Source organism: Maylandia zebra, linkage group LG17 (assembly GCF_041146795.1).
Source record: "Maylandia zebra isolate NMK-2024a linkage group LG17, Mzebra_GT3a, whole genome shotgun sequence".
NCBI lineage: Eukaryota > Metazoa > Chordata > Actinopteri > Cichliformes > Cichlidae > Maylandia > Maylandia zebra.
Genome location: NC_135183.1, coordinates 34,532,758 through 34,551,525, shown reverse-complemented (window position 1 = coordinate 34,551,525; position 18,768 = coordinate 34,532,758). Strand labels below are relative to the sequence as shown.

Here is an 18,768-nt window from a genome sequence, read left to right as displayed (position 1 = left end):
ACTGGGAAACAGCTGCTGAACATAAAGAGCAAAGTGTTTATAAAACTGTAAGGACATAAATAGATATGGAGCAGCAAAATAAAGTATAAGGCTTGTAAGCTTTTGGTGTTGAGGTGAAGTCGGTGTTAATGACTGCAAGTGTTTTAATGCAAATGTATTGCGATTATATTAGATTTGACGAAAACAATGTTGTGAAAAAATAGGGTTAAATGATATAATAATGGTGCATTTAAACAATAATTAAAACAGCATTTTGTATTTTGCCTTTTTTATTGAAAATAAACATTTTGAAACAAAAACCTTTGTAGCTGCAAGATTAAATGAAATTTTACCTTTAAAACAACTTTCTCCCAAACAAACACAACCACACAAAATACATTAGCCAGTAACTAGAACAAGCATACAAACCAGCACCTCTGCAGAAAGCTACATACCGTTTGAAATGTCAGTGCCTACAATATATACTGAATTCAACAGAGAACTTAGTTGCTTTTGTAACATCTTTATGCCTCACACTTTGGTCATTCAGAGAGTAAGTTGGCCTTCTCGTTGTTTCCGCACTGCGGTGAATCAGGTATGAAGACCCCACCGTGGACAACCGGCTGAGTTTGTAACACAGACACCAGACAGGTGGGAGGGGGATCTGCAACAAAAGAGGAAATATGCTAAGATATGCGCACGGGTAAAAGAAAAGAAAATCTGTATCGTATGGGTTAAGCAAATGAAGTCATAATCGTACCTATTTGCTTTTCACCGTTACGGACTCCGGTTATTTTCTGCTTCCTTCTCCGATGCACTAAAATAGAAGACGGGGGAAATGTGATGAGGAAGCAAATCAATAAAATGACAAACTCCGTGGCTGCTTTTCATTCAAATGTCGGCCGATTGCAATTGGGTGCTACTGTCTATCCATCCATAAAGAGAGGAAGGCAAATTTGAATAATCAAACATCTAAGATGGAAAGGAAAAGCTAGAAATGAGTGTTAACATTAGGACATAATTAACCAGCATAGTTTACTGAGGCAAACTCAGCATTTACTCCCTTACAAAGAGTCAAACACGAAGCCTGCATATACCAGAGCACGCTGCAAAATCTTTGAGTTTGATGGGCAGGGACTGGAAAAGGGCCTACATCACAGTATGTCCCCAAATAAAATAAAATGGTAGCCTGACACCTAGCCAAATAACTTTTCAACCTACCTGTTAATAGGACATGAAGCACCAGAGTGACACATATTACTCCAAAGAGGCAAACACCAGTCAGCACAAATACCCAGGTCAAGTCTGAACGAAGAGGTGATGAGTCACCTGCAAAGAAAATTTACAGTTTGTTAGATGATCCATTTGGTTTGCATCTTGCTCTCTGCACTTTCTCAAATGACTGAATCCCCAATTATATGTAAAGGAAAAACTGGTACTTCTTATTTTCCACAGAACCTTTCATCTTGAACATAATAGTATCATTAAGCATTGCACGCACAACAAAGCATCCTTTTATTTTTCAAAATGATGCCAAGACACCAAACTTCAGATGCACATGCATTTGCAATTATACCACCTCAGAATTCCCATGGCAATAAACGCAAGCTGTGTTACTGTACTGGAAACTATTTACATTTCAAAACTGGTGCATCGCCTAAGGTTTACAAAATTTTATGAGAAAAATAGTAAAGGAAAAGTTTGGTTAGACTACACAGGACTGAAGCAGAAATGAAGAGCAGAACGTATTTTAATGGGAAGCAGCTCTAGCAGAAATCATACTTACTGCACAGCTTCAGACAGTGGATGGCTGTGGCAGCATACTCCACATCAAGCCTTTTTACCTGTGCAAATAAAAAGGATACATTAAAGCAACAGTCTTTTTTTAAATAGGAAGTGCAAAGAAGTCAAAGGATCTACTACACAAACATACCTGAAGACATGAGTTGCAGGACGCCCCTTTCAGATTTAAATCAACAGCTTTTTGTTTCTCCTGAGAAAAAAGACAAAAGATATGAAATTTTTCCTGCAGGCGATATGGAAGTTGTCATGGTTTCTGTTTTTTCCTGTTTCTTTGATGTGATAATAACCATGATGCGTTCAGGAGAAAGATATCTTGTTGCACACTAGGTCTTGCTAATCTGTTGACAGATCCCTTTTGATTGCTGGAAAGCGTATTGTAAAAGATGTAATTACTACCTTTTTTGTTCTGTTGATAGCAAATAACTTTTAAAAGTCACGACACCTTCAAGAAAATGTGAAGTTTCCTAGCAACGAAAAAGGCAACATGCAATAAACAGGGATCATGTACGACAAAAAGTTGGAACACAATCTGTGTAAGCGTGCTGTGGCAGGCTGCTTCAAAAAAAACTGCACACATAGGATGTTTTAGGGCAAAAGTTTATTGCATGCAGGGAGCGAACAGACATTTGTTCTGCCACTCTTACTTAGACTCATCAGATCTAATGATGAGCTAGAACTCTGTCGAAGAAATCTGCAACAAGATATTTTTCTATTTTTCTAAAAAGTGCCGTCTGCGCTGGGAATGTGTTGCACCTACCACCTGCACGTTGTGTGTTTCAATGGTCTGACACTCAGGGGATCCCTCGGACTTCACGCACAACTCCACAGAAAAGTTTGCAGAGATCTGTGACAGCATCTTCACTTCTTCACGCCCCTCTGTTCTTGTTGTAACCAACTCCCATGCTGAATTTTTAAAGATATCATCATACAGCACCACCATGCATAAAGATTATTATCATCATTACAGACATCCATTATAGAACATGTGAACACAGTAGGGTCAATACATTGCCATAGACCATCAGAGCATCGCAAAAAATACTCATGATGTAATTAGCAAAAATTTGAAGAAAATAATAAGTCACACCTTGGAGTCTCCCATCAGCAAAGGGGCACCTGGTCCAGGACTGAGAGCCTGCAGTAAACTGATGAAGACAGAATAACATTTTTGAGCATTCTTCATCGAGCTGTTGTATCAAACACATTACTCTTAGTTTTAAGAGAGCTTACTAAAATCATTGTTGCACACCCATAGAAAATAGTTCAACAGTCTAATAATGATACTTCTGCTTTGCGTTTAGGACTCAACTCTCACTTCTGAAATGCAGATTTGATCACAACTTCCTGTTATTGGCTCAATAACAGGAAGCTGATATAATAATAACAAGAACTCTAGTATTAAATAAATACATGTTGTTTATTACTGAGTTAGTGCAAATGCAAAAACTTGCATGTGTAAGAATTGCAACCCAGCAGCATTGCTTCTTGTAGGCAGTTTCCTGCTTTTGTAATGAAGGGTATGGATAATTAGAGCCTCCTTGTCTGAGTGTTTGTGACCTGGATTGTCGCTAGCTTTCTGAGCCGGAGAATGTCAGTGGGCATATTGGTTTTGTTTTTTAAAAATGATAGCAAAAATGACAAACTCATGGCATCAGAAGAGTAAACGATGATATCATAGTATCATGGCTTTTTAAGCCTATTTGGTTGTTAGTTCTATACGTGCAGTCTTTAACTACCAGGGACCATCAGAATATACGTTAGTTTAGGTAATGGCTCAAAATAACTACGCATTTCAAGATGACTTCCAAGTGACAAGAAAGAACTTGATAAAATCCTGATAAAATTAAAACATAACATGGCACATAGCATGCTATTAGGATAGCCATAGAGTTTTTCCATAATGAGTCAGCTAGCTTAATAAGCCAACTTACAGCAGTAATGTCACACACTGACCAAGAAATTAAATATATCTTCTCAATCTTAGCATTTTTAAAGATGTCACACTATACCAAGATGATCTCAGTCATCTGAACTGTCAGGTCAGTTCTGATATTTGCGTTGCATTATGCTAATGTTGTGCAAAGGTCATTTTGTAATCAAATACAGAAAGCAAAAAAAAACGGTTTTGTTTGTTTCACTGTTGCTAGCGTATCAAGTTGACATGCCCTAGTGAAATTTGTGGAATGAAAAGAGCGAAAGAAAGATTGTTACCTTGACGCACAGTCGATCATGGGGATCCACCTTAGAGAATGCTATCTGAAAAAGCAATAAAGAAGTATTTGTGAATGAATCACAAGTTCTTATAAATAAAGAATTGCAGTTACACAAGTGATGACCTAAATCATTAGCCTGGGTGACTCATATTGTGTTTAGATTCAAAGAGCTATATTTGTCTTTCAAGTGAAGCATCTGCCTAAGTCTTCCCAAGTATCCCTTCAGCCTAAATGTCTTGTGTCAAAATAAGGACTCCTTTAGGGTTTCCCTTCATTCTCCCGATATACTTTATATGTAGGTCTGGCTTGACTTATATAAACAAGAAACACAGCTCAACATTTATGTTGTACTTTTATGTACTTTTATGTGATCGTTTGAGGCTTCCACCTTTTAAAGAGGTTACAACTGCAACTACAAGCTACATCTGAAATCAGATCAGTCATGATTTTCCACTTCAAGCTGACGTGTCCGCATTTTTTCTGCATTTTCTGTGACTCATCTCTCAGATACAACCAGGCACATGACTTTCAGGTTGTTCAAACCTCTGTCAAGCCTCTTCGTAAACTGAGTGAGAGTTCTGGCTTGTATGTGTGTGCTCATGTGCAATGTTGCCTAACAAGGGCATCGGCTTAATTACACTTAAGCGATTTGTAAGGATAACCAAGCTTAAGAAAGCTCCCTTTATAAATATCCAAAAGGTGTGTACCTTTTCTCTGGTAACATTCTGGGAGGAATGTGGCAAATCCACACAGATGCCATCATCTCTCATCTGACACAATGCAGCCGTAGCTGTAATTGGGCAAGCAGGCTCCCATAACAGAGTCTCCTCCAGTGGATCAAAGGTGATTCCAAACCACAGTTCCTCAACACCTGCAGGCGAATGAAGTCATAGGATTTTGGATGGTTATGATACATTGTCAGCTTTCAAATGCTACAGCACACGCTGGCAATTTTGTCATCTGTTTGAATGAACAATGGGACTCACGGTCTTTGAACGGGCAGACCTGGACTCTTGGGGCGTCCATCACCGCTGACCAGCCCTGTGATGAATTTATCAGTGATTATTGAAGGTCTTTTGTGGAATTTATGGCAGAAACTCAAACCGTGATTAAAGACCGGGAGTCATAGCATTACCTCAATGCAGAGGCAAGGCAAAGGTCGAGAGTATGGGAAGGTGGCACTCTTTATGGGTTGCTCCTTCTTTATCTAGAAAATGAGAACAGCCTTTGATTATTTGTGGAATGACTGTCTGGGTGGCAGTTAATGATGGTTCTTGTGTTCACTGTGCACATTTTGACTTTTGATCCTTACTGTTTCAGTTGCCCCTTTGTTCAGGGAATACTGCGCTGTCCTGATTGTTAGTTATATGATCGTTAAGCAGTTTATTGAGTGAGTACATTTAAATTTAGAATCACACAGGGAATAACCCAATGACTCACTTGAGGAGGAAAGTCCACAAGTGTGGCTTAGACCTGTTACGCTTTTCTTGAACTGTCACATAATGGAACATTACCCCATCTCTCACAGATCTCACTTTATATATATTCATATTATTGAAGAACACAAATAATTGCACTGATTCCATTCATATTTATTCCAATAAGAGTCTCACCAGCATATAAGCCCCTGTGCCAGAGCAGATGAAATCCTTTCGGCAGAGTCGGAGGTGATAGTTGTGATCGTTGAGCATGTCTGAAACATTTACGCTCAGCTCCTTCTTGTCTGGGTTTACTTTGTACGACAGTCTGCCAGCTGAAAGAGACGTGAAACAGTCCGACAATTAAAACAAAAAGGTCCAGTTGAATAATTCAGTTACATTTTATTTATATAGATATTACATATATATTTATATACATATCACAACAGCATTCACCTCAAGATGCTTTGTAATGTAAGGTAAAGACTCTACAATAACACAGAGAAAACCCCAACAATCAAACAACTCTCTATGAGGCAACAGCAGGAAGGAAAATCTCCCTTTTAACAGGAAGAAATCTCCAGAAGAACTAGGCTCAGAGAAGGGCAACCGGTTTGGGGTGAGGAGAAGAGGACAAGCCCTAAAAATGCATATATACTGCATATTTGATATTTTATTTCACTCCACTGCATTAACTAAAACATGTAAGGAGAAAGCAGATCCCGAGCATATTTACACTTACTGATGCACTCCGGAACATGTCTTCTAAAATCTTCATGACTGCATCCTGTTGAGAAAAGTGAAGCACTTAAAAAAGAAACAACTCATGCGTAAATAAATTCCTGTCATTCACGTGTCATCACGCATGTGGGAGTAGTTTTTACACAGTACTCACTTAAGATGTTTACACTCTTTGAATCACTGACATTCATCATTGCAGAGCAGTGGAACACACTATGAGGTTTCCTGTTTGTTTTTTTCTACCAGTTACAAGGAAATACTTGGCAGGGCTGGTTGTGTAACACTGTTTATTAGTTACCCATGGTTACAGTCATATGCCCTTCAGTCTGTGTTTGCATAATTATGCAAACACATGGACAAAGTGCATGTAATCCTACCTGGAGTATGATAGGTGCTGGTCCAGGTCATTCCACAGTAACTTGGGACTGTTGACACTGTTACTTGCACTTGTTGGTTTGGAGAAACTTCAGTGCAGTTGTTCTCAATTTCAACCTGCAGGAAAGAGGCAGGTAAAAGCACACAAGCTGTCACATGTCTGTTAAACGCTGCGCCGTACAGAAATATGCTGAAATGACCACATCCATTTCAGAAGCAGTTGGAAAGCCAGTTAGCCTGGCCGGACCACTGTTGTGTCTTCCTGAGAGACCTGAAGACGCCAGCTAGACTATGGAAATATTCATAGGCACGGTGATGCTAACCACATTGAACTGTTTATTTCCTCTGTCACTGTTTTCATTTTACAAAATCATCTACAAAGTGGGGTGTGGCTCAAAACGCGAAAAGAGGACACGCCACAAACCCGGCAGCAATCAAAATTTTGGTATGTCGCAAAACATTATCATGCTTGATGATCTTTCTGTTTACAGTTTATGTGACACACCGATTCCACCATCGTGGGCATCAGCTGGGGAAGGCTTTTGAGCTCCGTAACCTTTGTGAAGGTTACGATGGCATATGAGTCAGTTTTCCAGTGACCTTTAAGAGCAAATGGGATCTCCCAGATGTGTGGAAAAAGGTCATGTATTTTTCCTGACCACAAGACGAGAGGAACCGGAAGGACATCGAGAGTTGCCTCATCAGCAAACTCCCCGATTTGCGGGAAGGGAAAGACAAAAGAGGGCAGGAAGGCACTACTGGGTTGGCAACATTTGAGTGCTACACACAGCACATTTAACAGAAAAGCTACTCTAGCATAACACTCTGGATTAATTAATGTCCCACAAACACCCAGCGATGCCAGTTGTGCTAGGGATTTTACCTGCAGTCCAGACATCCTTTCTCTTGATGCCCTTGTGAAGCTAAAGGTTCTGCACCCCGTCATCCTCCCTGCGGTTGTGATACAAAAGGACACGCCGTGGATGGAGTCTGTGGAAACATAAACCAGAATATGTTTTGAAGTTGCTGTAGCAGTAACCAGCACCAGCCAGTTAGCCATTCAAACGGTTTTTAAATGGTTGATTTTGGTGCAGGTTGGCACTGTTTTAGGTGCCATACAGGAAGAAGTTATTTAGGCACTTTTTTTTCTGAGCAAAGGGTTTCCTCAATTCCAAGACGGATAGTCTGGAAATCTACCAGGTTTACTGTATTACGCTGTGCACACGGATGGATGTGTCTGACAATGTGTCTTCCTGTGTAAACCTTATCAGACTGTATGGGTTGTCAGCATTATCAGGAACATGAAGTGTCAATTGGCATGTTTACCATGCAAAAGCAGAAGTTTTTTTCATGGAAGCTCGTAGCATTTTATAAAATGTGACTTCCTTCAGCAAATGCCTTTAAGGTGTGTCATCTGTGATTATCATCTCTAACATCATTAGTTTTCAGGTTGAGTTGACTACACCCTAAGAGTTCCATTTGGCGCTTCCTTGTTAAGGACGTTTTGAATAAGGAGAAAAGAAAACAACTGAATAATGACCTTAGTCAGATGGAGGAAATTAAACAATATCACGTGCCATGTATCTGTTGGCATGAGTGTGTTAGGACAGAGGCATGGGCTCTGTTTAGTTAATGATTGTCCTCCAAAACTAAAAAGTCCTTCTATGTATAACTTAATTAATTACATGCGATAACTTCAGTCACTCAGCACCTCTTTGTCAAAGTTTCCCTTAAGATATACTGATTCACCACACCTATGTCTTCTGTGAAAACAGAAAGAAGATTTTGTGGTTTAACAAACAGTTTGGCTTTATTCTGAAAGCAATTAATTAACAATGCCGAATCCTCCCAATTACTTCCAAGTATCAAAAGAAATTCCGGTGTAGTGTTTTAACAGCAGTCACATCTGAAATGTACAGCCCATACCAGGAAGTAGGCTGCTTTAAGTGAAGAAGACAAAGACACCACACTGAACATGTAGAGATTAGTGTGACATCGGCCGTCCACTGACTCCTCGCAAGACATCAAACAAGCAGGTACGCTAAAAGCATCAAAGCGGTACTGGGATTAGAGTAATGTGATTTCTGGGCATGTTTACATGTGAACTTAGATAAATCACTTTGGAAACCCACTTAAGCTGACTGCCTCTGGCGCCAAAGCATCGTGCTCCAGCGCAGAAAAAGACCACACACAGTGTGCACACACAGGGTGATACACTGAGACAATGAAATGTTATAGTTGAAATGCCAGCATTAGTCACTTGGATTGAAAGTGAGATTATCTTTTGAAAGTAAGAAATCCAGAAAACTGTCTAAAAATAGTACAATAGCATAAGTGGATAACAGGGGCTTTGGGAGGTGGGACATAAAGGAAGAAAAAGTGGGAAAAGCAACCTGGATGGTAAACTGTGCATGGAAAATGATTTGGTGCCAAACTAAACACTGCAACATGGAGCTCAAGTGTAAGTGGATTTTAATACTATAATAGCTGCTTTTAATAAGCGGCTAAACTAAATAATCTAATAGGGTGACACACTGAGTCAGTGGTTCAGTAATTTCGCATTGCTATAAGACTGAGAGAAGTCAAAGACTAGACCCTGTGCCAAAGCAAACCTCTGTTCACCCAAACAGATTTTCATTCATTGCTTGAACTGTAAAAACTGTTGCCATTTTTGAGCACATGCATTTTATACAAACAGATATGGGACCATCTATTTTAAGCCATCACACTTACGCACCAGCGATTTGCACCACTGCTTTGATTCCGAGCCACAGCGAGCACTTCTGCATCCTCTCACACTTCATGACCGTGGAAAGGCTGACGTTGTGGAACACGGTGGAGGTGTTGAGACTCTCGGCGGGGTTCTCGCATGGACGTGGAAATGAATCTGCACAGCAACGGGGACAGAGAAATATTTTTAAAAAAACGAAAAAGTTACACTGTGGGATTTGTGAGGAAAATGAAGGTGTGGATTTTGTGTACCAAATGTGGGTAAAAGGATCTTTGAAGTATGCTGTTACTTACTTATAGAGAGCCAGTGTTGGGGAGTAACGGAATACATGTACTGGCGTTACGTATTTAAGATACAAAATATGAGTAACTGTATTCCGTTACAGTTACCGTTTAAAAGGTGGTATTCAGTACGGTTACTTTTTGAAATAAATGGATTACATGGCGTTCTTTTCCTATTTCATATGTTAGACTGTCCCCTCTCTATTTTTGGTAATTCCACGCAGGCGGAAACCCAAACAAGAGACGCATTAAGACGCTCTACTGCCTGTGTCTCAATCTCGCGGCCCGTGACACCCCTACTTGCGGCCCGCATAATGACGTGAAGAACTTTTTTTTTTAAATGTTATTCAAAAAATTATGTAATATGAAAGCAATAGGCAGAGTGTTACAGACATAACCCTAAAGAATGTAGGCTCATGGGCAGGGTAGTCCAGTTGTAAGTAAATAATTAAGACTCGACTGAACACTGTGTTCGTGTTTCAGGAAAACACGAACACAGCCTGAAGCAGCCTTTCAACGCCTCTCTCTGTCTCTCGCAAAGTTGACCCAGGCAACAAAGTAAAGATAGTTTTCGGCTACGAGCCCGACATGAACCTGATGTATTTGCCAGAGGTCCCTTTACTACGGTTCAGAGCCGCGGACCTGTTTTATATACGCGCGGAATAGTTTACTATACGAGATCGCTGCAAAAACTGCAGCCTGACCTAATGTCCACCCTACTGTTACTCATTTTATATTAAGATTTAAAAATCTGGTCGGTATTGGTATGGCGAGTAACCTTCAGTAATAGTAATAAATCACATTCATGTAGTTGTAAAAAGCTTGTTAATATATTAAGTAATCCAGAGTATTCAGAATACGTTACTGTCATTGAGTATTGTAACGGAATACATTACAAAATACATTTTGGGGCATGTATTCTGTAATCTGTAGTGGAATACATTTAAACGTAACCTTCCCAACACTGTAGAGAACAAACTACAGCAGCGTTCCCACCTTTGCCGTCTGCTATACAAAGCATTTGAATTTCTCTTTAGCATTTTACACTTACACTCAGTATTTTGTGCAGAGATTACAGATAGCAGCAGTGCACTGCTTCTCAAGCTTATCGGGATTTTATCAGGTCTTATTTAGCATGTGAGGGAGGAAAAAATCGTTTTAATGCTATGGGTGGGGTTCATTTAAAGATCTTTGAATGTGGTTACTGTTTCTCACTTTAGTTCAGAGGCATGGTCTTTGTGTTGTTTTACAGACCTTTTGAACCCAGCCTTGAATTCTATGTTAAATGCTGAATGCAGTTGCTTTGGCAACATTGCAGTAAAATATAAAGGCAACAAATGCAGGCGTTATCAGTTTTTCCTGTTCGTCGGCTAATATTAGCTGAGTTATTGTGCAAGTAAACACCCAATGGGGATGCATGACTGCTGGTGTAAAGTGGCGACAAGTCTATACTCACAGCCTCCTTTGGTCTTGCAGTGAAGTCCCTGCAAAAAGAAAGAAAAGGAGAAAACACAGAGTGATTCATGGCAGGCTCTTTTCTGTGAATTCTGTGTAGGAGTTTCATCAATAAAGTTACTCTTAACAGAACAAAGGTAGCAGCTCTGCAGGACAGGGGATTCCCAGACAACAATGAGTTTTTACATCCTCATTGCTCCTTTCAGGTAAGACTCTGCCTGTGTGTGTGTGTGTGTGTGTGTGTGTGCGTGCGTGCGTGCGTGCGTGCGTGCGTGCGTGCGTGCGTGCGTGTGTGTGTTTAACCCCACAGCTGGAGCACTGTAACACAGTTGTCTTTGGTTAATATAAATAGTAATAATAATAATAATAATAATAATAATAATAATAATAATAATAATAATAATAATAATGAAGGAATGTGATTCACTGTGGTCTTGAAGGAATGCATCCTCGTTCACCAGTCAAGTATATGAAACATATTTCATAAATCCTTGTGCCAGAATAAACAGTGCCTTCATTTTTATGTTGTGGGGAATGTGATTTGTAACCATCAATAGTTCCAAGAATTTTTTGTTGGATTGTTTTTTTAAGAAATGAAATCTTTTAATTCCATTGATCTACCACCCATGAGATACCTCACAGAACCTGATGATGTTTTGACTGTAAACACATCTCGAATTCATCTTTCAGAATTTTAACCGACTGTCACCGATTGTTTTCTTGCTACAGCGAGGTGCTGAGTTACACTATTAAGCGCTTACACATGTAGAAACCTGCAAATGATAAAGAGCTTTATCTTAACTGTACGCATGCAAGACAAGGGAGGAGAAAGGAGGAAAATGAAGCTTGTAAAGTTCAGGTCGCTGAAAAAGAGTAAACATGTTGTGTTGACTATTCACCCTCCACCCAGATACATTTGCAGTTGTTTCCTCCTTGGGCTCCAGTAAATGATTAGATATATTTACCAAAGCATGTATCACTACCTCCTTTAACAAAAGCTCAGCAGAAGAGGCTTTGCAGGATGTAGCTTTGTAAAACTGTCTCCCAGTAGGTGAATCAGAGTGTCATTAACTGGCTGTCGTGTGTTTTCATTCTATGTGAACTGAAGAGCCTTTGAGATTAGAATTGGATCATCACAAATCAGATTTAAGTTTGATCACAGCCCCAGTAATGACCACAGCTGTAAGAGTACAGGACTCATTATAAACATCTGTATATTTCTGTTATTTTCACTCACTAAAAACAGCCAAATTGGCATATTAAGAAGTATTATTACACAAGTTCATCAGCAGCAGTGACTAATATCAGAAGTTAATATAGAACACAATAATATAAGCTGATAATGTGATTTTATCCTTGTTGATTCTTTTACCTGAGAGCACCTCATACATGTCTCCAGTCCTGGGCTTTCTCCTCCAGCTCCAGTCAGACACAAGCAGCAGTGGACCAGGAGCAAGCCAACCCACAGGATCATTTTACTGGCCAGGTGTGGACACTTTCTTCTTTCTGCTGTCCCTGTAATCTGTGCCTCTTCTTGTACTCTCTAATCTTTTCCCCTTTTTTTTCTTTTCCAGGTGGGGCTAAGTGATAAACTCAGATGTGGGCTTGATGTAGCTGAATGTTGAGGTTCTCTGGTTTGATGTGTCCTGGAAGTGATGATATCCAACATGTAGCGCGAACTAAAGGGCTCCAGCTGTTTTGTGTGGGAGGCGGGGCTCTCTGAATGAGAGTCAGTAGTGGTTTTCCCTCTTCAGCAGCACTTTCCAAGATGTGATTTTTTTTTGAAACAGTCCATGTCCTCACTGTACAAAACTTCTTTGGGACCTTTCTACTTACCTGTCACACTATAGTGAGCTGGAATTATGTGGAAATGGTACTGAAACCCAGTCACCAATCCTCTCACCCACACGCCAAAGTCCACATGCTGTGACAGGATTTACTGGAAAGGTGCAAAATTTCACATCCCTTTTTTTTTTTTTGCATAATTTCTTCAATTCCTATTGTGTATTTCTGAAAAAATAAGTTTCTAGAGGAAACCCCTTTACTGTGGTTGCAGCAGTCCCCTTTTACTGACTGGGTATTAATATTAGAAAAGGTAAAGCAGTTTGAGGACTATGGGAAGAGCTTGTTCTTAACATCTGACTGACCTCTTAAATACTTTCACTATATTTATGCTTTGTAATAATAACTCCTCATATTTCACTCCTGAGTGCGTAAAATAGGCTTCCTCTTGGGTCAGCGTTGCTTTCCCTTATTTGGGCACAGTTCTCAGAATAAAAATGAACTTGGAAGCTCCACTCACGTACACTGCCATTTTTATCTTAGTCATTTATTTATCTTCCAGTTGTCTGAAAGGATGTGCTGGCATATTAAATCATTTACACATTGCACATTATTCTAGTCCTGTGACAAATGGATGTCTGCTTATCTGCTATTGAGTCCTCAAATTAGCTGAATTTCTGTATTGCTGAGGGCAACTACTATGATGTTGTCACTACACGCCTTACCGCAATCACTGTCTTTACATTTTAATTTTGATCATCTGTTAAATTTTATTTTAACACTTTTCAGGCCTCAAAACTCCTATAATGCTCTAACTCGGTGCAGTGAATCAAAAGTGACATGATAGCTTTTTCCCCTGAGGATGTACTCACCTTCTAGTTCTTACAGAGTTTCATAACAACTCAGTTAGATCAGAACATGCATGTTTCACAGAGGAGTCAGAGCTAGAGAATAAAGAAAGAGACTTGTTGAGGCAAACTTCCTGCTAATGTTAATACTGGGAAGGAGAAGAAATTACAGCTTTTCCAGCATATGCACGTTAATTCCTTGTTATCTGATAGCTCTAAGTGCAGTGAATCATAGTCCAGCTAAATATGGGTCAAGACAAGAGTTATACCTAATGTCTGGGAGAACAGCAGATCCTTTCTTTGTATTTTTACTGTAAGGTGTTGTCTTTCTTTTAAGTGCTGTGTTATAAAATAACTTCAAAGATTAAGGTCATCAAAATGTTGACATGGTGAGACAATTAAAGCTGACTATACCTGACTTTTTTCAGTTTTAACTTCTCTGACTCATGACTCAGTGGGCTTAAAAACAAGCACTTTTATGGCACGAAGGCAAGACAACACGCTTTCCCCTTGGGGATAAAAACAATGAGTCCAGTCACACGAGACTCTAATAATAGATTATCAAGTATTGCGTTAAACTGGCCTGAGATGCGTAGGCGATCACCATCCAACACACCAAACTGAATGAAGTCAAATGAAGATACAAACAAGATTTGCTTGCAAATGGTGTAAAGCGGCTTTAAATGAGGGACAAAACAAAAGACAAAAAGTTAGTTTGCATACATCGTTTGAGCTTCCTCGATGAAAGTGTTGGTACCGTAATGCAAATCTGATGAAAGAAGAATGACAGAGCTGCGTTTAAGATCCATTTATTGGGAAATATGTCTTTACAACTCTCGTCATTGTTTGACAGGAGAGCCATAAAAGACTGAAGTGTTTCCTGACACTGCGAAAAAGCCATTCGGACTTCCATGGCTATCCATAAACTGGCCCATCTACTTTTGAGTAACAGCTCTATCTGCTGGGGTTTGGTGTGTATTACACCTGCAGTACCTCCTGCTGGGCCACGGAGGTACTGCAGGTGAGCCATTACTTACAGTTACATATTTATATACATGTTTGTATTTATTTATATGAAAAGTGAATTAAAACTGGTCATAGGAGGTGCTTAATTTGTGATATGACTCATTACATACTTTTTCCAGCCCTTCCATTTCTTCTTTTGTCCTCCACTTTGATGCTTGCAATGTTTGCATAAAGATTTGTTGTTGTTGTTGTTTTAATTTATTAATTGTCTCATTATAGTGGTTCATCCCTTGAGTTACAGGCCTTTTTGAGTGGTTTTACAAAAAAAAGAAAAGAAAGGGTCAAGTACAAAGACTGAACTGGGAATAAGTGCACTGTTAAAAAAATAAAATCCTAAAAAAACCAGTAATATTCCAGCAGCTGGGGCGCCAAAATAATACTAGAAAATAACTGAAAATAACTTTCTCACAAAAATACGGTTATTTTCAGTAATGACAATACAGTTTGTTGCCCTAATTTTACATGGGATTTTGCCTTTTTCAAGTGCTTTTAAACATTAAATTAGGAACATTTTAATGTGATTAAACAATGAAATTACCTATAAACAAGGTCAATGAATGCGGCAATATGAATAATAATACATAAATGTACAGAAATATACAGTTAACAGTTGGTTTAAATAATAATAATGGATTGCATTTATATAGCGCTTTTCGAGACCCTCAAAGCGCTTTACAATTCCACTATTTATTCACTCTCATATTCACACACTGGTGGAGGCAAGCTACAGTTGTAGCCACAGCTGCACTGGGGCAGACTGATATCTTGCCATCAGCCCCTCTGGCCATCAATGACCGAGACTGTCCGAGCCGGGGATCGAACCAGCAACCTTCTGGTTACAAGAAGAACTGCCAAGTCTTGAGCCACGATCGCCCTAAATATTTGGCGTAAAAAAAACACAAAAAAAAACAACGCTTATAAGAATCATTTTATATATCTTTCTATAGTATTACATTTGAATTTAACAGTTCAATCTTTCAAATAACGGACAAATATTTATGAAATTATGATACATTTGTGAATGTATTTTAAAAATCTAAATATGCATATGTACAAAAAAATATATTTAAAAAACAAGAAAATTATGTTTTATTACATTTACAGTGATTTTATGTTATTTTACATTTGAAATGTGAAATCACAGTCTATTTATGCAAATTCAATGACATTCTAGAAAAACAGTACAAAACTGTAAAATACAAAGTACAATACTTTTATATTACAATTTCTTTTTGTGTGGGATAAAAAAGTGGCAAATATCGAAAGAAAAACCTTTGACAGCCTGGAGAGCTGTTACTCAAAATTATTTTTCTTCCTTGAAAGCAAAATATAAAAAATGAGGGGCTTGAGACTTTTGCACAATACCCAAGAGAATATGACAGAGACTGTAAGTAAATAACCAGTAAAAGTCAACTACATAATAGTCTCAGTAGTCTAAAACTCTAAAATATAGGCAATGAGAACACAGGAATGTCCCAGGGAAAGCAGCAGGGTACTCCAAACCAGTCCATCAGACTAACATCAGCTGTATCACTTAAAAAAGAAGAAAAAAAGAAAATGTCGTGAAATATTTAAACACATCAAGTTTATTGACCATTTTGGTTTAGTAACTAACATCTGTGCAGCAGACCTGAGGCTATGGACCTATTTGAAGAAGTGCCAAAAGATAAAAGTAGTAGGCTTGAACATAACTATTTAAGGTAAGATAAGATAAGATACGATAACCATTATTAGTCCCACACGTGGGAAATTTGTTTTGTTACAGCAGAAAGTGGATAGTGCAAAGTTACATAGAAAAATTAGAAAAACACTGGAATAAGATAAAGAATAAGAATAAGATACTGTACACAATACAATAGAATAAAATAAAATACTATATACAATAGATTAAAATAGAATACAAATACTATATACAATTGAGTATAATACAACGATGCCAGAAAAGAGTATTGCACTTAGCGTTATTGCTATTACGCATGTGTGGATGTGTGTGTTTGGTCAGTTGCAGTCTTTGTTGTGGAGTCTGACAGCAGTGGGGAGGAAAGACCTGTGAAATCTCTCCATCCCACATCGTAAGTGCCGCAGCCTGCCACTGAAGGAGCTGCTCAGTGCTGTCAGAGTCTCCTGCATGGGGTTGGACATGTTGTCCAACAGGGATGAAAGCTTAGCCACCATTCTCCTGTCACTCAATACCTCCACTGGGTCCAGAGGGCATCCGAGAACAGAGCTGGCCCTCCGGATCAGCCTTTTCACTCTATTCCTGTCCTCAGCAGAGATGCTGCCCCCCCAGCAGACCGCACTGTAAAAAAATGGCTGAGGCCACCACAGAGTCATAGAAGGTCTTTAGGAGTGGGCCGTTCACTCCAAAAGACCTGAGTCTCTGCAGCAGGTACAGCCTGCTCTGCCCTTTTCTGTAGAGGGCGTCTGAATTATGAGTCCAGTCCTGTTTATTGTTCAGATGAACACCAAGGTACCTGTAGCTGTCCACCAGAGATGGGCAGTAATGCGTTACTGTAATCCGATTACTTTTTTCAAGTAACGAGTAAAGTAAGGGATTACTATTGCAAAAAAGGTAATTAGATTACCGTTACTTTCCCGTAGGAACGCTGCGTTACTGCGTTACTAAAACCGGGATTTTTTTGCGAGAATGTCTCATGACAGTGACGTAAGCGATGGATAATATATCGAGTGTGCGGGAGAGAGTATGAGCGTGCAGCGTTTAAAGCGTGGAAGTACTGACCTTACGTTACTCTTAATGGGAAACACAGAGAAACTCGCGGATTCTTCAACTGACCGCGGCACACCTGCACCAGGGTAAACCTCCGCCTACCCTAGTCCTGCTTTACAGGTGAAAATAGAGCAACAGGACCGCTGAGTCTTTGACTTTATTTATTTTCTGCTGTGTTTTACTTATTTGAAAGAGTGAGTGTAAACACAAATATATATATATATATATTTTATGTGCTGGAATGTGCAGAAAATAGGTTTAAATATTAAACAAATTTCTTCCAGTCAGAGAATGTTGCATATAATTTAATTTTTGCTTGATGCATAAAGTTAAAAGATTAAAACGAATAAAACAAGTTTTAAAAAGAGACTTTTCCATTTGATTACATTTTGTATGATGGATTATGCAGAAAAAGTAGAATTGGGCTGAAAGATCTATCGCTTTGTCACCTCTTCAGGTTGTAAATCGTGTTTTTAAAAAGTAACTAAGTAATTAATTACTTTTGAAAATAAGTAATCAGTAAAGTAATGGGATTACTTTTGGGGGGAAGTAATTAGTTACTAATCATTTTTTTCAAGTAACTTGACCAACACTGCTGTCCACAGTCTCAATGTCCATACCTTGATTGTTTAGTGGTTTATTTCAGTCACATATCCATTTAACATATGTAGATGTGTGTAGACGTACATGCTTGTGTTCAAATAAACTTTTCTTTCATGTACCAAATCCTCACTTCTGGTTCAGCTTTAACTTTTGAACACCATGAACTCAAGCGTGCGGTGACACGATGGTTCATTCGTGGTTTACTCAAATTGCCCTTCAGGCAGCAGCACATCCCACAGCCAATCAAATTTCCACTGTACTTGACAGCTGGTCTACGGTACTTTCCAGGGAATTTATTAATGTTTTGTTCTGTGCCCCAAAAAATTCTAGAGAATATTATTCTTTGTCTGTATGATCTCTGGCAAAGGGCAGTTTTTTCTTGTGTTTTTACAGAACACCAAATGCTTTTTACTGGAATAAGATAAAATAATTGATATTAAAGTATTTTCTTTGCATAAATTTGACAACACTATGGTCTTGACAATACTGGTGTTATTTATCATGTTTCGTGATTATTCAGTCACAGAAAGGTAAAACAGCAACATCAGGATGAAGGAACACAAGAAGCCGGAGTAGTACCAAGGGCTGAGAGAGGAGCTCAAGAAATTGTGGAGGGTGAAGGTAACAGTGGTCCGAGTGATAATCAGAGTGCTCGGTGCAGTGACCCCAAAGCTGGGGTCCAGCTTTAGACACCGATCAGGAGAGTGCAGTCCTAGGAACAGCAAAGATACTGCCCAAGGCCCTCAAGCTTCCAGACCTCTGGTTCAGGACCTGAGCTTGAAGGA

The 18,768-nt window shown here is 39.1% G+C and overlaps 1 protein-coding gene across 1 annotated transcript; it reads right to left on the bottom strand.

Moving 5' to 3' along the window:
* Window positions 1-251: 251 nt before the first annotated feature.
* Window positions 252-12,676, bottom strand: il17rel (interleukin 17 receptor E-like). The gene is made up of 18 exons (XM_004553952.5): window positions 12,369-12,676; window positions 10,998-11,025; window positions 9,267-9,416; window positions 7,413-7,519; window positions 6,532-6,646; window positions 6,156-6,200; window positions 5,609-5,748; window positions 5,131-5,202; window positions 4,982-5,036; window positions 4,703-4,866; window positions 3,994-4,038; window positions 2,870-2,927; window positions 2,540-2,685; window positions 1,913-1,972; window positions 1,766-1,823; window positions 1,201-1,308; window positions 740-796; window positions 252-643 (listed from the first exon to the last, which is right to left on the bottom strand). The coding sequence occupies exons 1-18, from the start codon at window positions 12,468-12,470 to the stop codon at window positions 522-524; spliced, it is 1,632 nt and encodes a 543-aa protein (XP_004554009.1). The 5' UTR covers window positions 12,471-12,676; the 3' UTR covers window positions 252-521.
* Window positions 12,677-18,768: the final 6,092 nt, after the last annotated feature.